Here is a 27,186-nt window from a genome sequence, read left to right as displayed (position 1 = left end):
CTTTGTTGTTATAGTTGTTTTTGTTATATCTAGTGAATAGTACAGTGCAATTATATTTTTTGAAATGAATTACACTAAACTAATGTCAGAACAAGTAATATTAAAGGGTAAAAGAAAATGCCTCTTATTTTAAATTTATTTCTGCTTCTGTAACAACACCAAAGGTCTATTTCTCCAATGTTCAATTCTACAAACATTAAGCCACCTTTTTTTTTTATATGCTTTTCATAATTTTTAGACTTCAGTTATGTGTCACATGATTAATTTTAGAAACAACCATCCCACTCAGACACAAATTATTTAACTTTCACACTGAATGTCACACTAAGTGGACTTTTTAGTTTAGTATAAAAAGTGGATTACAGTAACCATATAAGAAGAACCAAAAGAGCCTATTTATTGTTTAATTCCTTTGATCCTCTTTGATAGATTTTTGTCATTTAAGTATGCATTTTATTTTTAGAAATAGCCATAAGTAATTTATAGGCAAGTCTGGAAAAAATTAATGAGAATGTATAATAATTTAACAAAAAATTCACTTCAACAAACATTAATCTCCTATAGTTGCAAGATATTATGCTAAAAATCCTGAAATACAGTCACAACAACTAAACACTTAGCATTCAGTGAGCATATGTTGTTCTAATACTTTTGAGGAGAAAAGGTCTTATCTAAATTATGAGACAGATTTTCTTTGTTGGCTTTTAAACGGGCTGTGAAAATATTTCTTAGAGGAACTCTAAAATTATATTGGACGGCAGTGGCACATAAATCCCTAGGTGATAAGTTTTTAAATTTTATTCTCAAGCATATAGGTAAGCTCAAGTATGCGTGATTAGAATTTCAGCATGTTACTTGAAAGTCACATTTCTGATATTCTTTTTTTTTTTTTTTTTTTCTTTTAGACCAACTGGTGGAAGTGATAAGTGGACAGCAACAGCTTGTGATTGTCTTTCATTTTACCTCACTGGAGCTGTAGCATCTATAATCATACAGGTCTATAGCAAGTAAAAGAAATAAGAATTGTTTTGCTTTTTTTTTTTTTTTTTTTTTTTAACCCCAAACCTTTGATTTCATTAGCATGGAAAGTTCCTGATGGAGAAACACTCACTGTTAATTCAGATTGACAAATAGATCTGTTACTTTCTAGTTTTAGAGAATTACCCAGGAGCACTGAGAGGTTAAGTCATTTCCCCCAAGATCATACAGCTAACAGATGTCAAAAGTTGGATTTGAACTCTGGTCTTTCTGACACTAATCCTCTACTACATAAGTTACCACTCAGGAGTTTAGATAGCTCAGGGAAATTTTAGTTTGTAGCCTGCAAATTACTGTGAATATAGGAGGATAGAAAAACTTGACGGCTAGTGTTTTTTTGTTTTGAAATTTTTTTCTCTTAGGATTTTGTTTTGAATTGGGTTTTAGGTTTTTAATTTCTGTGGGTAATAAACTTACATTCTTGCAGCTTTTACCTCTGTTTTGAAGCTTTCTTGGCAAATACTTAAACGTGTTGCTCTATTGTCTCTTAATAACCTGTTAAGAAATTCCAATACTGATCCTTTTTCTGTAAACTTTACTTAATCTGGGATACATAAAACAGATACTAATAACTTCATGATGGCACCAAAAATGCCTCTTGGAAAAAAAAAAATGTGCTGCCTTTGCATCCTTGTCACACAAAGCTTTGCCTACCATCTTGTAGCTTTTTATAGTCCTTTTTTGTATGTTAAAATATAAAGATCAGTGATAAAGGGGACAAAAAAGTTGTCATCAGTATAATTATATAAGAAAGCAGACGAGATTAGAAGGGAAACAAACTGGGAAAACATTTTTACAATTAAAGGTTCTCATAAAGGCCTCATTTCCAAAATATATAGAGAATTAATTCAAACTTGTAAGTATTCAAGCCATTCTCCAATTGATAAGTGGTCAAAGGATATGAACAATTTTCAGATGAAGAAATTGAAACTATTTCTAGTCGTGTGAAAAGATGTTCTAAATCACTATTGATCAGAGAAATGCAAATTAAGACAACTCTGAGATACATTACACATCTCAGATTGGCTAAGATGACAGGAAAAGATAATGATGAATGTTGGAAGGGATGCGGGAAAATTGGGACACTGATGCATTGTTGGTGGAGTTGTGAACGAATCCAACCATTCAGGAGAGCAACTGGAATTATGCCCAAAAAGATATCAAACTGTGCATACCCTTTGATCCAGCAGTGCTACTACTGGGCTTATACCCCAAAGAGATACTAAAGAAGAGAAAGGGACCTGTATGTGCTAAAATGTTGTGGCAGCCCTGTTTGTAGTGGCTAGAAACTGGAAATTGAATGGATGCCCATCAATTGGAGAATGGCTGGGTAAATTGTGGTATACAAATGTTGTGGAATATTATTGTTCTGTAAGAAATGACCAGCAGGATGAATACAGAGAGGCTTGGAGAGACTTACATGAACTGATGCTAAGTGAAATGAGCAGAACCAGGAGATCATTATACATGGCAACAACAAGACTATGCAACAATCACTTCTGATGGACGTGGCTCTCTTCAACATTGAGCGAATCTAAATCCGTTCCAATTTTTCAGTGATGAAGAGAGCCATCTACACCCAGAGAGAGCACTGTGGGAACTGAGTGTGGACCACAATATAGCATTTTCACTCTTTTTGTTGATATTTGCTTGCATTTTGTTTTCCTTCTCAGGTTTTTTTTTCCTAGATCTGATTTTTCTTGTGTAGCAAGATAACTGTATAAATATGTATACATATATTGGATTTAATATATATTTTAGCATCTTTAACTTGTATTGGACTACCTGCCATCTAGGGGAGGAAGTAGGGAAAGGAGGGAAAAATATGGAACAGAAAGTTTTGCAGGGGTCATTGTTGAAAAGTTACTCATGCATATGTTTTGTAAATAAAAAGCTTTAACAAAAAATAATGTATAAGAAAATTTCAACTTCATGATTTCTATGGTCTTGTATTGCTCTAGGAAAACCATACAACATGGCCACTGCCTGTGAAAATTTTATGCAGAGATGAAAAAGGACAATGTATTGATATCTCCAATTATCTGATTAAAAAAGGTTTGGCTTTGCGGGAAAGAAGGTATGGAAAGTTGGGGATTGTGATGTTATAAAAGAGACATTTTCTAAAATTTTCTTTTTTATTCTTTTATTTATTTTTATTTATTATTTTATTTTATTTGTTTTTATTTGTTATTTTTTATTCTTTAATTTCTTTTATATATGTACATATTTTTATCGTAATTTTGTATGTTATACATATGTATATTACATAAAAATCAATTACACATGCCTCGTATTTTAGAAAAATATATATATTTGTATGATTGCTTATAAATCAGCTATTTAGCTATGAAGAAATTTTGATCTGAACTGAATCTTTCCTCAAATCAATACTCACTCAATAATTTCAGCTTATCACAAGGTTGTCTGCCCAGTAGATATTGTCATTTCTGTGTGAATTGTTGAGTTGATTTGAATAGTCTCCACTACCATATTTATTCATAGAAGTTCCCTTCTTTTCAGTAATATTTTAATTCTAAAACATGGAGAAGTGCGTCTCTGCTTAAATAAAAGAATTCTTTAAATGAAGAGTTACAGTATTTGTGAAAGAGAAATATGGATAGGGGAAAAGAGCAAACTCTTACTTGCTTTTATGATTTCTTTTTCAAGTATCTTGCTTGAGATTTTAAGTACCTTTCTTGGAAATGGAGATCATTAAGTGTTATGTAACCCTAAAACTCTTAGTTCATGGATCTGTGCCAGAACTTCAAACAAATATTCAGAAGACCCATCATTCAATCATCTTTCTACTGACTGCTCATAATTTATTTGTTGCCACAGTGACCCTCCATCCTTACAAGATGGGAGGGAGAGAGTCACAAAAAGAGAGGCATCTACATTGAAAAATACAAGATTAAGTGTTGAATTATTCCTCCTCTCAGCTGAATGATCATTGCTTTTAATTTTTTTTTGTCTCTTACTTGAACCATGGTCATTCAATTTGATGCAAAATGTCTTAGAAAAACTGAGTTAAAGTAAAAACAAACAAAACCAAATTTCTGTTCATAATATCATTTCAGTGGAACTGCAGCTCCTTTCTCAAGGAGATGAGGAGGAATCAAGGAGTGAATTGTGAAATTTTTTTAATGTTCTTTTTGAAACTTTGGATATGGGGAGTCATTTTAGGCAGGATGTACAAAAATAAATGCACTGGATTTTGTTATTTTGTGTATTCTATTTATCTTTCCAAGTAGAATACAAACTCCCTAAAATCAGAAATGAACTTTCTTTTTTATAACCTAATTTATCTGTATTGTATTTGTACCCAATAAATAAATAATCTTTGCTTTACTAATTCATTGATTTATATAGTTTTAAAAAGTGGCCATTCAGAAATCATTTTAAAATTGGGAAAACTTTTTATTTCACATAATTGATATGCAGATTAACAGTTTGTTTAAAAGATATTTGTCTTATGATGCCAAATAATAGAGCACAGTAGACAGAATAAGTGAAATTGTTTTGGCAGTTGAATCAATGTTAAGATTAATGACTTAGTTTTGTTATGACTGAATTCTCAACTGTGAATTAACAGTTCATTTGGCACATTGTCATATAAAAAGCACTTACTTGTAGGAATCTGACTATATGCTTTGTGTATTATTTTATATTTTTGCTGTTCTGCTCTTAGATAAACTATTTTTGCACTTTACAGAGCTGACAAAATTAATAAAACTGATTTGTCCTCTGAGAAGAGCCTTGATATCCCCATGGAACAAGAGAGTCTGGGAGTGGCTAAGTATAGCACATCTCATTTTGAACCCAACAAAGTTAATGGTATTATCAGTGAACATAGGGTATCTGACATAAAGAAGACAATGCTTGACCCAAGAACTGGAGGATGTTACAAACCACCAATTATTCCTAACATGAAAGTGTTTGAGGCAGTCGTAAGCTGTATTGGTGATGATGGAACTATATATGTGGTACCAAAATCATCAGGTAAGGCAAACACAAAATACTAAGCTATCCATTTAGAGATCATAGATTATGGTTTTACTACTTTAGTTTTAATTATTTTTAATCAGTTTATAAGAGTAGTTTACATTTGGATATAAGATTAAAATGCACATTTAAAATAGAAACTCTTGAAAATGTCATTTCTTTATCTGTTATTTTAGTATTCACACTTTTTTCTTGCTATATAGTATTATCTTTTACTTACATTATGTAGCTTTAATTATTTGCCATATTGACCAGAATCTGAATACGTTTAAAAAATAAATAAATTTAACTTTTTCAAGGAGGCAATTTCTAGTAGCATATTTTTCTTGGTTTTAAAAAAAAAATGCATAAAACTAGCAAGTTAACATTTTAGTTGTCTTGGTTATTTTAAGAGATCTTTGTAATGAAGAACTTAAAATTAAAATCAGTTGTTTTTGTTAGGTTTAATTTCGTATATTTAATGATATGTGTTTATATATACACACATGTTTTAAAAAATGGGGAAATACATTTAAATTAATTTTGGCCTAACTGTTCCCCTTAAGTATAAAATATCACACCATGAAATTTCATTATTTTTTTCCCACTGTCCTTAATATTTCTTTCAACTTTTTTCTTTGACCACTGCTTCCCGATTATTTATGAGGTAATATTACTCATAATTTTCTACCATTCTTCTACATAAGATTTTATGTGTTTATGTTCTAAAGCCCTGTTGCCAGAAGCTGCCATATCTTTCCACTTGGCAAGTAAGTCAAATGCTTGCTAACTAAGGCATATTTTAGATTCTTTTGGTCTCACTTATTATGGTAATTGATCTACCGTGATTAAATGTCTGTGTGAACTGGTCATAATTGATGTTGATTAATCCATTTCTCATTCTTAGTAGTAGCTGAAATAGGGTCATAAGTAGATTAAATAAAAATTACTTTCATTGTATGCCATATCTTTCATGGTTTTTTTTTTTTAATTTTGCATTAATTTTTGCCTTAAATGTAACAAGTCCTATAGTTTGACTACACTGTTGAATCAGGAATTGACTTTGCTGTCACTAATAATAAATCATTTAGTGTCTATTAAAATGTAATCATTTTTATCTTTGTGATATTATTTTGTTCAAGGCCAAGAACTTACGGTTCTGTTTTCAAAAAAAAAAGTATTATTCTGCTATTCTGCAAGTGTGTAGTGTTAGGTAAAATCTACAGATGTTTGGCTTTTTTTATTTTCCTACTGTGTACAGAATTATCAGCTATGCCCACATTTTGTATTGAAGTTGCCAAGTATAAATTGATTTAATTTGGGGCATCTTAAGTTCTTAGGGCAGCTAGGTGGCGCAATGAATAGTGTGCTCGGCTTGTGTTTGTTTGCCTCAGACACTTAACAATTCCTGGTTGTGTGACCATGGGCAAGCCACTTAACCCCAACTGCCTGAGCAAAAGCAAAAAGAAGAAGAAAAACAAACAGAAAGGTCGTCGCAATGGCAGAAGCAAACAGTCTCTCCTCCCCTTCCTTTTCCATTCCCCTGCCTCCACCCACCAAAATGGTCATTTCCTATACAATACATCAGGACTTGCACAAAGAGTGGGCGGGGCCATTCTTTCTCCAAGCTTATATATTAATAGAGTATGGTCCAATTACTATTTAGCCTTATGTGCTTGGGACCTCCGTGCATCAACTCAAGCCTCAGCCCATTACATCCTTGGAATCCAGAAGATGTAATATCTTCCTTAGTTCAAATCTGGTTTCAGACACTAGCTGCGTTTTCCTGGGCAAGTCACTTAACCCTGTTTACCTCAATTTCTTCATCTTTAAAATGATCAGGAAAAGAGAATGGCCATTCATTCCAATATCTTTGCCAAGAAAGCTCCAAATTTAAAAAAAAAAAAAAGAAAGAAAGCTCCAAATTGGGGTCACAGAGAATTGGACGTGACTGAAAATTACTAAGCAATAACAGTTTAAAAAAAAAAGTTCTTAGAGGAACATCTTCATCCTCTGTAAGAAATATTGGCACAAATAGCTGCAATTCTCAAAGTAACCTCTTTGCAAATCCTAGTCATGAACAACACTACAAAAAGAACAGATATCCCAAGAAATTGTTTCTTGTTACCTATAGATAAATAATAAAAACTCCTACCACTTCCTTCCTTTGTCCCTCTAAAGAGAACATAGCCTATCTTTCCATTAACTGCAACTTCCTTTTATCTATATCTGAGTGATAGTGAAGTTGTAAAGATTGATACAACTTCATTCTGTTGGAGATTTGGTCTTAAGAACCATCTGGCATTACTTTGTTTCACAGGTTGCCATGGCTAAAGAATCATCATTCTAAAATAAGGCAGAACATCAAGGGTCTTTAAACTTGGGGACAAATCAGCAATCATAAATAAATCATAAATCAACAAATATAAATGTTGGAATCTTTACAAACTGCTAACTCATTAGAGTTGATAGGTTATTGATCTGATCTTACAAGAAGATATTTTGGGCCAGAACCTGAAACAAGGTACTAAGTAGAACTAATTGATAGAATGCTTGTGTTTGCACCTTTACTCATTGGAGTTCACACGTTTGGGAAATTTCAGGGTTTAGTATATGAGATATCTGAATTCACACCTCCCTTGAAGCTCTTAGGCCAGAGAGCACTATGGGAGAAAACCCATAATCCCATTCTCTCAGAAGAGTCATATATAAGCCAGTGAAGCGTGATTCATTAGAATATTTTCCACTTGGCTGGCTGATGGTGGAAGGAGAGTTTTCAGAGGAAGAAGCTACGAGTCGAGAGTTCAGCAGAAGCTTGAGAAGGCTCTCTCAGAGGCACAACCAGATTCATCTTCATCTCACACCATTGTGGTGGCTGGGCTCCTGCACTTCCCCCACTGAGACCAAGCTAGTCTGAAAGACTCACCAGAAAGCTAGCCGAGCCCCAAGTGAAGGAGACAAGAGATTCGTTCCATCTTTGTGCTCGCTGGAGGCTGAAGAAAGCAAAGGACAATCTGCAAGAGCTCTTGGAACCAAGCAGAGAGATAGGCCTCTAAGCTAACTGGGCTATATTGGAGACAATAAAAGATCTGAACTTTTATCACCTGGCTGTGTTTAGGGTAATTATTGATCTGAACTGATACAAAAGCTACCTCCAAGAAAACTTCCCCCGAGAAACCTGCTCTCTCCCCCAGAGAGAACTATTCTACTTATTCTAAAAGATGAAAAAGAACACCACATTTTGGCGCCCGAACACATTAAAAGGAAATTGTCCTGGCTGGATTAATGTAGGAGAGAAATGTGATGATAGAGTAGGGCTTTTTAAACTTTTTCCACTTACAACCCCTTTTTCAGGAAATTTTTACATGACCCTGGGTATAGAGGTATATAAAATAGGTATACAACTCAAACATTTAATCATCATTTCATGATTTCCACATTTAGTTACAAGATTCCACATGGGGTCAAGACCCACAGTTTTAAGAAGCAGGGGACATATAGGGTGGCAGAACAGTTTGGGAAAATACTCCTTCAGTCAGTTAAACAACTAACATTTTTTTTCTATTTATTTATTTTTTATTTAATAATAACTTTATATTGACAGAATCCATGCCAGGGTAATTTTTTTACAACATTATCCCTTGCACTCACTTCTGTTCCGATTTTTTCCCCTCCCTCCACCCCCCTCCCCTAGATGGCAAGCAGTCCTATATATGTTAGATATGTTGCAGTATATCCTAGATAAAATATATGTTTGCAGAACCGAACAGTTCTCTTGTTGCACAGGGAGAATTGGATTCGGAAGGTAAAAATAACCCGGGAAGAAAAACAAAAATGCAAACAGTTTGCATTCATTTCCCAGTGTTCTTTCTTTGGGTGTAGCTGCTTCTGTCCATCATTGATCAATTGGAATTGAATTAGATCTTCTCTTTGTTGAAGAGATCCACTTCCATCAAAATACATCTTCATACAGTATCGTTGTTGAAGTACATAATTATCTCCTGGTTCTGCTCATTTCACTTAGCATCAGTTCATGTAAGTCTTTCCAAGCCTCTCTGTTCATCCTGCTGGTCATTTCTTACAGAACAATAATATTCCATAACATTCATATACCACAATTTACCTAGCCATTCTCCAATTGATAGGCATCCATTCAATTTCCAGTTTCTAGCCACTACAAACAGGGCCGACACAAACATTTTGGCACATACAGGTCCCTTTCCCTTCTTTAGTATCTCTTTGGAATATAAGCCCCGTAGTAGCACTGCTGGATCAAAGGGTATGCACAGTTTGATAACTTTTTGGGCATAATTCCAGTTGCTCTCCAGAATGGTTGGATTCGTTCACAACTCCACCAACAATGCATCAGTGTCCCAGTTTTCCCGCATCCCCTCCAACATTCATCATTATTTTTTCCTGTCATCTTAGCCAATCTGACAGGTGTGTAGTGGTATCTCAGAGTTGTCTTAATTTGCATTTCTCTGATCAATATTGATTTGGAACACTCTTTCATATGAGTGGTAATAGTTTCAATTTCATCATCTGAAAATTGTTCATATCCTTTGACCATTTATCAATTGGAGAATGGCTTGAATACTTACAAGTTTGAATTAATTCTCTATATATTTTGGAAATGAGGCCTTTATCAGAACCTTTAACTGTGAAGATATTTTCCCAGTTTGAACAACTAACATTTAGTAAGCTTTTACTATGTGCCAGTCGATGATTTGAGTGCTAAGGACACAGAAACAATTGTATGACTTATTTATTCATGGCTTTCTGTCATTAGTTGGGTTGTAGACATTGGCAGAATTTAAGCTAGGAGCTTTTGTGACTATAAGGAAACCATTTCCAAGGACATCCCAGGGATTTTGGCAACACTGGCATTGAATCTGAGAAGGTACTTGGGGAAGCAGACGGATTGAAGAAATCTTGAAGTTGAAAGGCCCAGTCAACTCGAGATAGTTGAAAGGGAAGTTTTTAATGATGAGCTGCTGGCTCCTGCTAGTGTTCCCAAGCACACTGCAGAAGGTCATAGATGACTTGGACTAGATCAGCAAAGCTGATGTACAGAACAGGGCAGCTAGCTAAAATCAGATAGCTCTGTGACAGTCAGCTTAATTAATATCTCATTGTTTGGAGAACTGAAAACTCTTAATGAAACTTTGAAGCTTGTCAAAACATATATCCCTGAGACTCTACTATCCACTTCATTAGAGGTAAAATGATTGGCCAATGCCAAGTCCTCAAAATACAGTCAACAGCAAAGCTATATCAGCACAAAAATATGGGCTATTTGCAGGAGGCTTTGTTAAAACTTACTCTGTCTATTGCCCATCTTTGGCTAGAAGGCCTGAAGAACCAGGTACAGGACGACTCCTTTGTGGCACAATCCCCAATGTCAACGTAGCAAATAGTCTTGATTCACTCCAGTGGCATTTGAATGCAATAGGTGTTTTAAATAGTGCATTCTGTCTCAGTCATCAACTCCTAGCAATAACTTTCAGCCATAATGTCTTTAACTCACTGTTTAATTCACTTGAATAATATGCCTTATACATTGTAGTACAATGGACTGCCTGAACGGATGTGTGTGAAACTTTGGCTGTATTGCTATGTCACTCATCTTCCCCTTTCAGTATCCACAGGGCTGTTTAAAATAACATGGCTTATGTTGACAGTGAACATCTCCTCAGACTACAAATGAGAAGTATTGCATCAGAATTAAAGGATCACATGCATTGCAAAAAAATAATAATAAATCACATAACCTATCTACCAGTCATAACATTCTAGCTATGCTTATTAAAACTTGTTTTCACAAAGTAGATGTGATCTGTTACTAAAACCACATATAAAGTCTTTCAGTCATATAATTCTGGATCATCACTTTACTTTGATGAAACATTTCCTAATTGGAGTTGCACATGTAACATATATAAAGAATTCAAAATGCCACTGACTTAGTTGTATGAATCAGCATATTTATTGCTGATCACAAAAAGATACTTGATCTGAAAGAACAATAGATTATCTTAAAAGTTCTCTTTCAACAAAGTATCTCCCGTCAAAATTATTAAACAAGATTTTGCAAGCTCTAATAAGGAGTACCTTGTTTAGCTCTTTGAATAACAATTATCAGATAATACTAAAAATAGACATATACTTGCCAAATGTGTTTGCCACTGTCATGGGAGAGAGATAGTAAAGAAACCAAGTCAAGATGGGATTACTCCCTGTTTAAAAGTCTTATTTCATAGCAGTTTGTCAGAGCCTCCAAAATAAGATGTAAAATCACTCAAAAGAAATGTGCCTGCCTGTCTACAGGAAAAACCAAGAAGTTTAAAGAATTCCAGTTGTATAAAGTAATACATGTTGTATACACAATCTAGAATTTGTTGATCTTTATAACTATATCTTGTATGTTTAAGATGATGTGTCTTCTTGAATCACAGCTAGCTTTCAGTAGGTTTGTTACTAATTAGGACCAGCCACCTCCCACCCATCCTCCCAGGAAGGAGCTAGGGATTTTTCCTTTCCCTCTCCTCCCCTCCCCTGCCCTAAGTTGTAAATGTGAAGACTTGACAGACTTAGTAGCAGCATCTACCGGGGCAGTTGTAAATGCAGGATGTAACTGGGTGAAATGGGTTCCTACATTTATCCCTGTCTCTCTTGGCTCTGATCCTTAAACCATCTGTCTTCTTGTTAGAAAACTTTTGTCGTGCCATATTCCCCAAACTCCTTGCCACATGTCCCCTACTAAATCCCTGCCTAAGGATGATTGAATATTTCCTTCTGCCATGAACTTAGTCTTCCATAATTAGGAAATGAGCTCCAGGGTTATCTGAATATTCTGTTTCACAAGCATTTAGAGGCAAATATTTGCATATAACAGCATTTAAATGCTTTTTCACTCCCTCCAATGCTTAAGAAAAAAAAAAAAACAGTGCTGTTTGTAATCCTTATTCTTTATCTGTAAATAAGTTTATATTCCAACTAAAGTATCTTCCATGTGTCTACTTAACTTGGCAGTTTCTAAGATCTTTATTATTACAGCCTTTTTTATAGCAGTTTGATTTTTCTAAAAAATTATGTACATAACCTTTTCTACGTATATCCTTTTTCCAGAGTCAGCAGATTTTTTTTTTCTTTTTTTAATAAGACTAGTTACTGGCCGTGTGACCCTGGGGAAGTCATTTAATCAGTTGCCTCAGCAAAACAAATAAGACTAGTTAAGCTGACTGACTATTATCTTTTATGTTTAATTCTTGTGAATTATAACCTTTGTTTTAGTTAATGGTCTGACTGCACAGAGGTAACTAAATCAAGAATGACTTCTGCTTTTGTGTAAGCACTTGTTAAAGTAAATTTTTTTTTGATTTTCTATTTAGTCTACATAGTGTTCGCTGTTTCCAGCGTCTTGGGAAAAAAATCATGTTTTACAGGCACATCTCTGGTCCTTTTTATTTGTTTATTCAAACTATTTTATACTTTTGGATTTGGAAAGGTTTTTTTGGCCATTCTTTTTAGGGTCTGTGTTTTGAAGTTATCAAGAATTGAAGGATCTTGTCAGATTCTCCATGTAGTTCATCTGCTGCTGCTTGCTAATGATAAGGTCTAGATTTAGGGAACCAAAATGAATTTAGGGTTTCTGGTGATCAGGGAGTTAAATGATAAAGTCTAGTGGCAGGTTCAGAGTTCAGGAAAGCAAATGGAGATGTTTGGCTTCCCTGCAACCCCTTGGGATTCGGCACAAGGGTAGGGAGTTTTGGGGACTCTCTACATGACGCAGAGGTTCTCTGTAAAGGAATTTACAAACCCAGAAACCTAGACTGATAAGAGGTTTATTATAGGGAACGTTAGAAATCCTGTCAGAGAGGCATAAAGTGTGGTTAGGGAAATAGGTAAGGGTGAAGAGAGGGTGACACTGGAAATATTCCAGTGGACAGAGGCTCCTTGTTATACCAAGCATGGCATAGCTGGCATGTTTGGAACCTCTGCAAAGAGAAGGTTTTAGTTTGGCTCTTTTATATTTAGTGTCCTAGTGGAGGCTAGGACAGTCCAAGCAGATCAGAACCAGTGGTGGCTGGGACAGTCCAAGTTGGCTCAGACCCAGTTGGGGCTGGGATAGCCCAAATCTCTTTTTGAAATTCAAAGGGATGCTTTTTGACCAGGATTTGTAATTGAATTAAAGGCTCTGGCATCCAGGAAAGACACCTTGTCTGGGGAGGATATGCCTCAGCCTGTAAGGGCAGGAATCTGAAAGGAATCACAGACCAATAGGAAATACAATTTCTTAAAGGGACCACAACCCGCTTCACTATGTAAATATTGCCCTGTGGGCTCCAGCTATCTTCAGTGGTATTTATTTTTGTTTTTGCTTATGATGAGCACTTCAGGGCAATATGACAAGAGTCCTGTGAAACACCTTTCATCTTTAGACACCAACTGAAATTTCACTTTTTTATTCAGACCTCCTGGAAGATAATTTTTATAATATTTAGCTAAAAAATATTTTGTGGGCTTTTTTTTGTCATTTATAACAAGAGTGTGAGTATTAATATGGTTCACTTCCTCCAAAAGTATATCTGCTTCTTAATCATTGGACAAAGATCTTTGTAGTTGAGAGTTAAAATATGTTTCTATTCTATCTAAAAATTATTTGTCTTAGCATGTTCCAATGCCTGATAATCTGCCATAATCACTAACAATCAGAAGCAGACCACAAAAGTTTAGAAGTCTTTTTTTTTTTTTTAATTTTTGGTTTTTTTATTTTTTATGTTTACATGGCTAAATAATTTTTTTATCTCATGACCAAACTTCTAGTGATGAACATCTTATACTTAGATTGTCCTTTCATTATGCAAAAGATTTCTATTTTGGTATTACCTACCTGAATTTATTCTCTGCACACATACCTAAGTATCTGGGGTTGCAATCAGGCTGTAGTAAGATATAAAAATAGGATTTCTGTATCTGGGATAAATTATAGTAGATCCCAATTGATAATGTCATTCTAGTTTCAAAGCTAAACCATCTGTCAACTACCCATACTAGTTTTTACTACATTATTATTCCTTTATGTTTATTATGAAAATACTATTTGGGATAATTTTGGTTAGCTGGTTGAATCTAACAAGATTTTGTTAAATGCCTGTTTTCCCAAGATTGTGCTGCATTTTACCGTCATACAAAATGCAGTGTATTTTATATTTTACTCAGCTACTCTTGATCCAACATTAGATAAACTAATCTAATATTTATGTGCATTCAGTAGTTCTTAATCATGATATATAGGATTGAAAAATCCTCAAAACACTTGAATATAGCCTGATACTATGTTTTCTAAATATATAATATGCATATAGATAATAAAGTCTCCTATTTAAAGTACTTTAGTAGAGTTTGAACAAATTCAATATAATACCAAGGGTATAAGAATTGATTTTTAAAGTGTAGTTACTGTTTTATGGCATTTTAATATAAAATTAATATGAAATAATGATTTTATTTGCATTAAAAATTAAGAGTGAAATAATTTTCCTAAGGTTTGTGTTTTATACATTCCCGTAGAACTTGAGCTTAGAAAATTGATGGATGAAATTCAAAGTAACTTTAAGTGTCTTGGTCTTTTGGAGCCATATTGCTGGAAAAAAGGAGAAGCTTGTGCAGTTAGAGGATCAGATACTGTGTGGTATCGAGGTAAAGTTATGGAAGTTGTTGGTGGAACAATCAGGGTAAGTTTGATTATTCTTTAGTTACATATAGAGTTAAACTCAGTCATTCTTAAGTACAAAGTATATAGTGTCTTTTGAGAATATTTTTTTCTTTTTAAAAAGTTAACTAGATAATTTCCTGAGCATATAAACTATGGGAAAGTCAATCTTAGTTGATAACTCTTTATATTTAAAAGGACTTTTCTTTTTTCCCATGATTTTAACTTCTCATTAATCCTAGAGCCAGTCAAACTTTATTTCCATGACTTGGAGCAAAGTTCTGTCCATAGTATAAATATGAAATTATTTACATTGTTTAAACACACTAGACAGGCAATCCCTTAGGAGAATTTAGCTTTGAGTGGATTGAAATGAATAAAAGTATTAAAACTAATTCCTTCTTGGGCCACTCGTTTGTCTGAAGTCTGAGCCAGTAAATCTAGTGTATTTAACTGATTCATAAGTGGGATTTTGGTTTTGTTTTCATTTTTTAGTTTGGGCTTTACAGAAAAAATACACAAATCTACAAACACATTATTGCAGTGTTTAAAGATTTATAGATAGTACAAAGATAAGTTAAAATTCTGTCGGTTAAAGTTTCATTAAATTATTACGCATTTTATTTTAGTGATAGAAGTACCTTCTCTACAAGTATAAGGGGAAAGAATAGGGAACTCTGACTCAATAAATAACCATTATATACTAGGCACTATGTTAAGCACATCTCATTCAAACCTCACAATAAACTTGGGAGAGGTAGGTGCTGTTATCCCCATGTTACAGATGGGGAAACTCGGACAAACAGAAGTTGAGCAACTTGCTTATGATGACACAGCTATTAAATGTTAAGGCTGAATTTGAACTCAGGGCTCCCTGATTCTAAATCCAGCTCTCTATTTACTGAGTCACTTATATCTTAAGAAAGTTGCCTAGACCACTGAGATGTTATGGAGCATGTTCATGGTCATGCATCCTGTATGTGTCACAGGCTAGACTTGAACCAGGCATTCCTGCTTAAGCCCAGCTCTCTCTACTTTGCCATTCTGTGTCTCAAATTTTATATTAGTTGAGACAAAAGCAATTAGAACTAAACTGCTTTGTTTTCCTCACTCAAATGTTTAAATTTGGTTTAATTTATTAAAATAATTAATACTTTTAGACAGTCGATCTTTTGGCTTTTTTTCTTCAGTTGAGATTAAGTGGAAGAAGGTATTTTTCATTTTTTGCTTTTGCAGATCTTTGGACAGAGCCTATAATATGTAATGAGATTTTGTTAACTTTGAGATTATCAAGAGGTAGAAATCCCCCCAAAAATATTTAAAATTAAAATTTTGAGCTAGAAAAAACTTAAAATGAATACTAACTCCCGCAGTTTACCAATGAGAAAATATAACATGATGACAGACAGCAGATCACTGTCAAACTGGGGCCTAGAACTCCAGGCTTCCAATTTAGTGTTTATTAAACTATATAATGTCACTTTAACTTTAAAGCATTTCACAAATATACTTTTAGTAACTATTCTATTGTCCACAGAGTACTTAGTTAGCACTTTGTGGTGACATACTTTACAAAAGAAGTTATGACCCATCCCTCACTCCCATTCCTGGGAAATTTCAAATAGAGTTAATAAAAAGCCAAGCAACAATTGTCTTGCATAGTTGTTTATATGGATTTATAGCCTTTTCATGACAGTGAGAATGTTGGGTTATTTTTTCCTGGAAATTTTTTAAAGTCAAATATAGCCAATTGCTATAGTTCTTACTGAACACTGAGGAATAAAAAAATCACTCCTCTACCAATAATTCTGTAATACAGTTTATTTTATGCAGGTACAATATTTAGACCATGGATATACTGAGAAGATCCCACAGTGTCATCTTTATCCAATTGTATTATATGCCGATAGACCCCAGTTTTGTATTCCTTGTCAGCTATATAATACTGTACCTGTAAGTAAAGTGATTTGTTGTATCATAAATGTAATCTAAATATTCTTCCCGTTATGATTGCTCCAAGACTCAGTGTTTAAGATGCAGGATAATCCAGGACTAAGGAGTACTTATGCTCAATATTACAAATAAGTATACTAAAAACAATCCTAGAATTCATATTTTATATTTTGATTTGTTTTGTTTTTGGTATTCTGTGTTTTTGTGCCTGAAAAATGGCTCATGTGTGTGTCTGTGTGCATGCACGCATATTTTAATTTAAGGGAAGCTAAGATCCTTCTGTTTCCTTCTGATAGTGTTAGGTGTAGATTTTGATTATACATGGAATAAATATTTTGGGGAGGGGGACATTAAGACTGAAGAAGTTTTAAGCTTGCTAATGTGTGTTTTTCCTTTTTATGTTTCAGCGTAATAGAATTGTATTTGCTTGAACATGTTTCTTATTATTTCTGTTATACAATTGACCCATTTTAGGAGAATATGTTTCTCTATGTATTAGGTAGGATTTAATCAAATCACCTTAGATTATTTCAGACAGAAGAACTTTGCAACATAAATATAAAAGAGAAGCATTATGCTATGATGGATAAAATACTGGATTCAAAGTTTAAAAAAAAAAAAATGGGAGTCGGGAAAACCTAAGTTGAAATCCCATCCCTGTCCATAGTAGGTATGTGACCCTGGGCAACTTTCTAAAACCATATATTGTGAACAAATTGTAGGATTCATTACAATAGTGAAATTGCAGGTGTAAACCAAAATGCAATATTTACCTTTGTGAGGTTTTTGGAACTTTATTTTGAACATAATTTCATTATGATTCTCTGGCTTTTGTGTATCAGACAGTTTCTTGTTTTCTTTTTTGTTAATGGAAGATAACATTTTTATCCCAATTAGATTGGAAACTCTTGGCAGTCAGATGCAGTAGAACTTCTTCAAGAACTACTACCAAAGAGAGAAGTGGAAATTCATAACATGGTAACGTGTTAATGTTTAAGCAGTTATTTGTATTGATATGTCTAAAAATTCCTTTAAAATATTAAGTTGAAGGAATAACTAATATCTAAATCTAAATTTTTTAAGTGATAAACATTCTTTTAGGTGTGTTTATATACATTTATATACATAATTGATATTCATGTGAAAGAAGAGAAATTTGATTCTACACTTTAAAATAAACTTAATCTTAGAATTGTGAAGATTTGTTTTAAAGGGCACACAGAATATTTATAAGCTTAATTTTAGTTTTCAGTAACTTAATTTTACTTTGTGGTATGCGGCAATATTAAGCCTGATCAAAGGAAGCTGGAGCAGAAATAATATGGGATTTGGATTTAAAGGAGTTTGTTTAGAAATCTGATAGACATTTAATACCATGGTGATCTTGGGCAAGTCTTTTGATCCTGCTGAGCTTTAATGTCCTTCTCTTTAAAATAAGAAGGTTAGACTAGCTGACTTCTAAGGTTCTTTCAGCTTTAAATCTCTAACCATGATCCTTTGCTTTTAAGAGACATATTCAAATAAAAGAAGAAACATTCATGTAATAGGAGAGTGTTACTATCCATGGGGCAATCTTCAGAGTTCTTTTACAAAAAAAAAAGGCTTATTTCTCCAAAGAGACATTCTTATATATAAAAAGACCAAAAACAGTTGAGAGTAGCAGATGTGAGTTGTGAATGAGTAGTGATTCTGAGTTTAGACTTCAGGCCTGGGCATCACAAGAAAATATCGAGGAAAAAGTAGAAAAGTTTATTTGCCTTGAAACAACAATATGGTTTTCATTCTACCTTGTTTTGTAAACAGTATATAATTTGGCAAAAAGGAATATTTCTGTAGAGAAATAATGAAAGGAATTTAGTGGGAGCAAGAATTGGATTTTAGGAAATAATAACATGGTAATATGTAAATGGTAAGTTGTAGAATTCATTACAACAGTGGGATCATAGGTGCAAACCAAAATGCAATAATATTTACCTTTGTGAGATTTTTGGAACTTTATTTTGAACATAATTTCATTATGATTCTCTAGTTTTTGTATATCAGACAGTTTCTTGTTCTCTTTTCTTTTGTGTTCATGGAAGATAACATTTTTATCCCAATTAGATTGGAAACTCTTGGCAGTCAGATGCAGTAGAACTGGAAATTTTTCAGAGTAAGGATTTTAGGGAACCATTGTACCATTTTTGAATAGGGAAATGGTATTCAGAACAGTGCTTTGGAAAATCAACTCAGCCGTTCTCTAGGAACATCTCGTGGGGGGAGAGAAAGGAGTGGTGCTCTAGACATGAAGTGTTTAGCAGAGTAGACAGCTGCAATCTAAATGAAGTCTAGTACATCTTAGTTGTTTTAGATGGCTACTAACAAAGGTGTGTGCATATAGTTTTTTTTTTTTTTCCCGTAACTTATTTATTTTTAGTATTCTTTTCTTAATTGAATTTTGAGTTCCAGATTCAAATATGCCATTTTTTAGACATTGTGTGATTAAAACAATTCTGGAACTAGGATGAGAAAATTTCACTCTGTCATTTAATAGTGGTGTGATCCTGGGCAAGTCATTTCTGTATGCTTTATTTTCATCTTGACAGAGGATAAAAATGCCTTGCCACATGTTTTATGGAATTACTGTGAAGAAAGCATTTTATTTACTTTTAATTTTTAGGTGAATGATAGCTGTCATTATCACATAGTCCAACACATTATAGTTCTTTATAAGTAAGGAAAAATACTTTGGAAAAACTTATGATTTAGTGCTCTGACTTACCAAAACGATATTGTTTTTTAGGGAGCGTAATTGTTGTTCTGTGGAATGAACATAATTTCAAGTTAAATCAATACTATTTTGAAATTTAACTACTTCTTAATTGTACTTAATAGGAATTACCCAAAAATCCATGGGGAAAATTGTCTGTTCATCTTTATTTTGATGGAATGTCACTTTCTTACTTTATGGCACATCATAAACATTGTACATTTGAAGGTTCTGAGGAAATACTGAAAGAGGTAAGCAAGCTACTTTTCTTTTAGATAAATCTCAAAATTAAATCAGAATCATAAATATTAACTAAAATAAGTAAATTATTTTACAAAATTTCATAGTCTGAAGGGTATCTCAAGTGATGATCCTCAAATGGAACTCATAGTTGGGAAAAAAAAAATCCCTCTTATAACATAGATCTGACAAGTGTGGTAAGACAGCCTTTGCTTGAGTACTTTCAGTGGAGTGGAACCTACTTTGTTCTGTGACAATTCATTCCATTTTAAAATACTTCAATTATTAATAAAAAAAAAATTATCTCAAATCTAAATTTCCCTCTTGGCAACTTCCACCATTGTTCCTAGTTTCTTCTAGGGGCAATCTGAAAATATTTAATTACTTTCTCCAAGATAGCCTTTTGATGTTCTCCTTGATTCTTCAAATATCCAACGTATCCTACTTATGTAGTCAGTCATTCATCATATTTGCCTTTTCTACTTGTTTGAAATTTTATTTGTTCCCCTCTTTTTACTCATGCAGCAGCCTCCTAGTTCTGGTCCTTATGATTTTGACATTTGACTATTAACAGCAGTCTCCTGATTGCCTTTCCCTGCTACTAGTTTCTTTCTGTTCCCATTGGTTCTTCACAATGCTACCAAGGTAATATGTATATAAACCCATGTTTGATCAAATTACTTCTCTACCCAGAAAATTTCACTAACTCCCTTTCAAAAGCCTTCCCAACTTATTCTATCAGTTTATATTGCTTCTCTTCCCAAACCTGCAAACCTGAATGATAAAAAGAATAGTGGTGGGGCTGCTAGGTGATGCAGTCGTTAGAACACCAACCCTGAAGTCAGGAGGACCTGAGTTCAAATCTGGTCAAACACTTCCTTGCTCAACAAAAAAAAGCAAAAAAAAAAAAAAAAAAAAAGAATAGTGGTATCATAAATGGGATAGTTCAGAAGTGGCAGTTTTGGAAAGGATGCCGAATTGTGCTTTGGGTCCGACTTGAATTTCACATGGAACAGCAAGTTCATAATATTCAACAGTCAGTTGGTGATAGGGCACTGAATATAAGGATAGAGACTGGGATAAATATGTAGACCTGGAAATCATTTGCAGAAATATTATTAACCCCATAGGGGTTGATGAAATCAAGTGATTATATAGGGAAATGAAAACAGATCTTGGAGCAAAGTATTGCATTATGTCCATTTAGAAGGCAGAAGATGGATAATGATCCAGAAAAGGATATTGATTTTTAAAAACTGCAATGATGTAGAAACAAGACAGGAGAGAATATCCATAAAAAAAATAAATTAGCAGAGTCAAGTTTAGAGAGAAGTTAAGAAGATGATGATTTGTTTAACATATATTGAATTGCTTGCCATCTAAGGGAGGAGGTGGAGGGAAAGAGAAGAAAATCTGAAATACAAGACTATGCAAGGGTCGATATTGTCAAATTATCTATGCATATGTTTTGAAAAAAAAAGCTTTATTATTTTTAAAAAATGATGATGTTTGAGAAAAAAACTATCATTATATTTGGTAATTAAGAAATCACTAGTAATTTTATAGAACATTATTTCAGTCTTGTAATAAGGTCAGATGCCATATTGCAAAGAGTTGAGAATGGAGAAGGAAAAGCAAGAAATAACAGCAGCATTTTTAGGTATTTAGCTATGAAAGGAAGGACACATTTAGAACAGTAGTTTGAGAGGGTAGGATCTCATGGACATTTTTTAAAGATGGAGAAACTTCACAATGTTTGTAGGTTAGGAAGAAACAATAGAGATTGAAGATTATATAAATTATAGCAATTATTTTAGGGACAGTTTGACAGATAAGAGGAGTAGACAGAATTTGGGGTACTTGTAAGGATTTGATTTTGTGGGGAAAGAGACTGCCTTTCAACTTGAGTAAAGGGCAGAGCAAAGAAGAATGTCAAAGGATTTTGAATTAACGGAGTTTCTGCTCTATAAAAGGTCATAGCAAATGGCCTTTATTTTTTTTTTTTTTAAATTATGAGTCAAGGACCTTGATCAAATGGGGAAGAATTACTTTCAGAGGCTTGAAAAAAGGTTGGGGTAGCCTCTCTGGAGAGTGGGAAAGAGAATCAGTTAGGGGAAGACTTGTTTATTCCAGGATTAGATAACTGACTTACAGCAAACCCAGGCAGCAAAATTACGTGAGTTCCTTCAGCAACATTTGAAAAGGAGCCAAGAAGGAAGGTGATGAGAAAATCCAGCGTTAGGGTTCAGCAAGAGATGTGTGGCCTTAGTATAAAGTAGCAAAATTGTAGAGGTGAACCAGAGTGAACAACTTTAAGTGGTTAAAATTTGGGAAGGAGATGGGGGTACCTCAGAGCTATGACAAAGTACTGAGAGCTAGAGGAATTCAAAGCCATGAAAAGAACAAAAATATGTTGGGGCTAGAGGACGGGCATAGGAAAAGATAGAATATTAAGTTATTTATGATTGAATAAAGAATTTCAGAGTTCTTGATCATGAACATGAAATGCTTGTGGGTAATGGCAAGATTGAGGCTGTAATATGAAGTAATATACAGCTGGAATAGGGGAGTTAACTGTTTGCTGGCCATAGGGGATAGAAGAGACTGCATTGGTGGTGGTTGAAGAGTCAAGTGAATCCCAGTGTCATTGATATCTGGCCTCTAAACTAGACTCTATGACTACATAAATTAATTTCTCCTCACTTTCTGATCAGAAAGCGTTTTTATGGTATAGTCCAGTGACAATATCACATATGTTTCTGTCTCCATCAGTCTTTTTGTTGTTGTTCAGCCATTCAATTGTTTCCAATTCTTTGTGACTCCATGGACAGGCTTTCTCTCTCCTGCAGCTGTTAAAGTTCCCGTTCATAATTTTCTTTTCTATTTATTCTAACATCAGGGTCTTTTTATTATGTGGCCAAAGTATTTAAGCTTCAGCTTCAGAATTTGGCTTTCTAGTGAATAGCCTGAATTAATTCCTTTAAATATTGAATGCTTTGATTTCCTTGCTGTCTAAGAGACTCTCAAATGTTCTCTAGAACACAAATCAGAAACATTGATTCTGTAGCACACAGCTTTCTTTATAATCTAAATCACCATGTCTTGCTACTGGAAAAATCATAGATTTGAGTATACAGACTTTTGTCAGCAATGTGATGTTTCTCCTTTTTAGTATGCTTTACAGATTTGCAATAGCTTTCCTTCCACGGAGTGAGCATTTTTTAAATTTTGTGGCTGTGATTGCTGTCTGCAGTGATTTTTGAGTCCAAGAATATATGGAATCTAACACTGCTTTCCTTTCTTCTCTATTTGCCAAGAAGTGATGGGAACGGTTGCCAAAATCTTAATTTTTTAAGCTTCAAGCCAGCTTTTACACTCTCCTCTCTTCTTTCATCCTCCTGAAGAGGTTCCTTAATTCTTCTTCATGTTTGGCCATTAGAATAATATCATAAATGCCTGTTTTTCCCAGCAGCCCTAATTCCAGATTTTGATTCATCCAGCCAGACCTTTCATATAATGTATTCTATACAAGTTTCATAAATATGCAGCCTTGTAGAACTTCTTTTCCAATTTTATACCAATCAGTACTTCCATGTTCAGTTCTCACTGTTGTTTCTTGGTGTAAGTGTGCGCACGTGTGTATGGTGTGTGTGTGTATGCTGTGGTACTCCCATCTCTTTGAAAACTTGCCGCAGATTTCACTATAGTCAGTGAAGCAGAAATAGTTTTCTAGTACTCCTTTGCTTGCTCCAAAATCCATTTAACATTAATAGTTGGGTCTCTTGTTCCTTTGCTTCTTTGAAAATCAGCCTGATATTCTGGTAGTTCTTGGTTCATATATCACTAAAGGCTAACTTGTAGAATCTTAAGCATAACTCTGCAGAAGTGTGTAATGAGCATAGTTGTTTACTAATTTCAATATCACTTGGCATTTCTCTTGTTTGGTATGGAAGTATCAGCTGATCTTTTCCAGCTTAGTGACCACTGTTTTCATTTTTCAAGTTTGCTGATAAATTGAGTGTAGCACTTTAACAGCGTCTTCTTTTACGGTCTTAAATAACTTAGGTGAAATTCTATCATTTCAGTTAGCTCTCTTGTTAGCAGTGCTTCTTGAGGGCTACTTGACTTTACTTTCTAGAAATCTGGTTTCTATATCAGTAATTATGTCATCCTAGTTATTGGTAGTAAGATCTTTCTTATACAGTTCTTTTGTTTATTTTTGCCACCTCTCCTTAGTCTCTTAAATTTCTGTTAAATCCTTATTATTCCTATGCCCATTTTTACACGAAACTCCTTGGTATTCTTAATCTTCTTGAATTGATTTTGTCTTTCCCATTCTGTTGTTTTGTTCTATTTCTTTGTATTGCTTATTTAAGAAAATGTTTCTTCCCTTCGCTATTCTCTGGAGCTCTTCATTTAGATGGGTATATCTTTCTCTTTCTCTTTTACATGTTTGCTTTCTGTTTTTCCTCAGCTATTTGTAAAGTCTTATCAGCAGATAGCTATTTTGCTTTCTTGCTCTTCTTTTTCTCTTGAAAGTTTTTTGTTGCTGCTTCCTTTGCAGTTTTGCAATCTGTCCTTAGTTTTTCAGCCACTCTTATCTTCCAGATTTCATCCCTCAAATCTATTTATCTCTTCTGTTTCATATTCTTAAGGGCTGTTATTTCAAGTCATACCTTTATGGACTGATGGTTTTCCCTATTTACTTCATTTTAGATCTGAATTTTGCAATAAGAAGCTGATGATGAAATTTTTATTTTAATGGACAGTATAGAGTTTCTCCACTTTTAGCTGCAAAGTACATAATCAATCAGATTTCTATATTGACCTTCTGGTGATGTTCCTATGTAGTCATCTTTTGGGTACTGAAAAACAGTATTTATGACCAATGAGTTCTCTCGATACATTTCCATTAGTCCCTGCCCTACTTCATTTTGTACTCAAAAGCCAAACTTGCCTATTGTTCCAACTTTCTTTTTATTTCCTACCTTAGCATTTTAAACTCCTATTATGAATGACTTTTTTTGATGTTCCCTCTTGATTATATTGTATGTCTTCATAAAACTGATCAGTTTCAGTCTCTTCAGGATCAATGGTTAGAGCATAGAGTACCCCAATATTGAATTGTTTGCTTTAGATTTAAAAAGATTATTATTGTTATTTTTGAGCTTATACTCCAGTATTTCTTTTCTCACCCTTTTATTAACAATGAGGGCTATTTAATTTGTTTTAAAGGGACTTTTACTCACAGTACTATATGTGATAATCATCTGAATTTAACTCACCCATTCCCATCTAAGTACCTAACAACCATGATATCAATATTTCGTCTTTACGTTTCCTAACAACCATTATATCAATATTTAGTCTTTACATTTGCCCATATCCAGCTTACCTTCATCTTGATCCAATGCTCTAAATTTCAGTATAGCATGAGAACCTGGAATGTCTTGATCTTACATTCCACATTCCTATGCAATATTGATTTTTAGAGCATCGGGCTTTTCTTTTTATCAATATAGATGCATGCAGAGCTGAGTTTCCTTTTGGCTTTGATCCAGCCACTTCATTAGTACTGGAGCTACTTGGCTCTGCTCTTCCCCAGTAGTGTATTGGAAACCTTCCAATCTGAGGAACTCTTTTTCTGATGTCATCTTTTTTATCATTTTAGCCTATGGAGTTTTCTTGCCAGATATATGAATGGTTTGCCATGTTCTTCTCCAGTGAATCATTTCTTATCAGAACTCTACATTACAATCTGCCCATCTTGTGTTACACTGTATAACATAGCTCATAGTTTCATTCAACTGTGCTAGCCTCTGCACCCCACAACAAGGCAGGGATCCATCAGTCTTGATCCAAATGCTGTCTAACCTTCCCTATTCTCCCTTATGATTTCTTCACACATTTCTTCTTAGCATTATGTTACTCCCTCTCTTTTATTAGATCTGTAAGATCTTGGATAAATATGAGCCTTATTAGGGGCATCCCTCCTATGGCCAGGAGCCCATCATTTCTATATTTTAAGGCATTTCCCAAATCCTATTCTGAAGTTCCATCATCTTAATTAACTGTTCTTAGATCCAGAATGTTGTTTTTTTTTCCCCCCTTCATAAACCCTTGACTTTGAGGAGCAGCAGTATGAAGGTACCACTTTTACCTTTGAGATCTTCAGTTTCTCCTTGAAGACTTTATACTCTTTGTAAATGCTTTCTATCTTCTTTCTGGCAGTATTATTTGTGCCCAGATGCATCACAAGAAATTAACAAGTCTTATAGATTTTGAAAGCATATCTCACATTTCAGATATATCATGCCCTAAGAAGGTAGTACAATTCTTAGTTGTTAGCGAGTCAAAAAATAGGGGCCTCTTTTCTCAGCAGGAATTTATCTGCTTCCTGCATCATCTTTCTCTGACCCTTGTGTTTTCCCACCTGACTTTACCTTTGAGTTATTGTGCCATAGAGAACCAGCAGCCTACTACTCCTCAGAAGGAAATTCTTCATATTTTTATTTTACATCCAGTGCTCAGTGGCTTGTTCTGCTGTTTTTCTTCTATAGCATTTATACACACACACACACACACACACACACACACACATACATACATATATATATACACACATATATATAAAAATAACATTTGGGAGGAAAGAAGGAAAAGTTTGAAATTTATTTCATTGGCATTTTGGATTCCAAAAGATAAAATTCTTAGCAATGCAGATTTTTATCTTCTCTATATTGCTATATTACTTGCTCTGTATTTGCTCTATACTAAATATTACAAATAGGAATGAAAATGCCAAATTACCATGTTACTTTTTCCAGATGATATAAGGCTCACTAACTTATAAGAATTTCTAAAGTCTTCTAAATGTCACTTCTAAAATGTATTTAACATTTTAAAACATTAAAGATTTCTTGTGGATAAAAGAGCATTATTTAGGATCTCTCTGGAAATTAATGGCTTTGCTCTGTGCTCTAAAATAATTAAATGGAAGCTAATTAAATTATGTATAATTTTAAGGTAAAAGAAAAGTGAAATAAAAAGATGTCATATTAACTGTATTTTGATTTCAGAAGCCAAAGGATCACAGTGAAAAATATGAAGAAGAAAATTGGGAAATAAATTTTAAGGTAAATTTCAACCTTATCATTTTTTATAGTTAAGTCATTTCCATTTCTTACTAAATGTTTGACATACTATAACCGTCTAGAAGTGATAACCTCACTATCAGGATCCCCTGGGGTAGGAAGTTATAGTCATTTTGGTAGACTGTTTTGGGACTCAGGCTATCAATTCTGGGAAATAACTTCTCCATTATCAAAACCTACTATAATAGGAAGAATTAGTTAGAATATCAACACTGGAAAAATATCCCTACTCTAGATATTTTTGTTCTAGCCTTGCTGATATATTGTATGAGAAGTTAATTATAAACATAGAAAAGAGAAGAAAGGGAAAAAATCACAATAATAAGTATTAGCAACTATCATTTATATAATACTTC

General features: G+C 33.9%; 1 protein-coding gene across 1 annotated transcript in view; it reads left to right on the top strand.

Annotated features, from left to right (window-relative positions):
- Window positions 1-27,186, top strand: part of RNF17 (ring finger protein 17) — a 119,175-nt gene that overhangs the window by 82,339 nt on the left and 9,650 nt on the right. Inside the window, exons 24-31 of the mRNA XM_051986619.1 lie at window positions 906-996; window positions 3,000-3,115; window positions 4,751-5,037; window positions 14,593-14,756; window positions 16,568-16,687; window positions 17,585-17,665; window positions 19,562-19,687; window positions 26,756-26,812. Coding sequence (XP_051842579.1) covers window positions 906-996; window positions 3,000-3,115; window positions 4,751-5,037; window positions 14,593-14,756; window positions 16,568-16,687; window positions 17,585-17,665; window positions 19,562-19,687; window positions 26,756-26,812 — 1,042 coding nt within the window. The remainder of the gene's footprint in view (window positions 1-905; window positions 997-2,999; window positions 3,116-4,750; window positions 5,038-14,592; window positions 14,757-16,567; window positions 16,688-17,584; window positions 17,666-19,561; window positions 19,688-26,755; window positions 26,813-27,186) is intronic.

This window comes from Antechinus flavipes, chromosome 3 (genome assembly GCF_016432865.1).
Source record: "Antechinus flavipes isolate AdamAnt ecotype Samford, QLD, Australia chromosome 3, AdamAnt_v2, whole genome shotgun sequence".
NCBI classification, from domain to species: Eukaryota; Metazoa; Chordata; class Mammalia; order Dasyuromorphia; family Dasyuridae; genus Antechinus; species Antechinus flavipes.
Note: the sequence above shows the minus strand (reverse complement) of the source record. Positions and strands in the feature narration are given on the sequence as shown.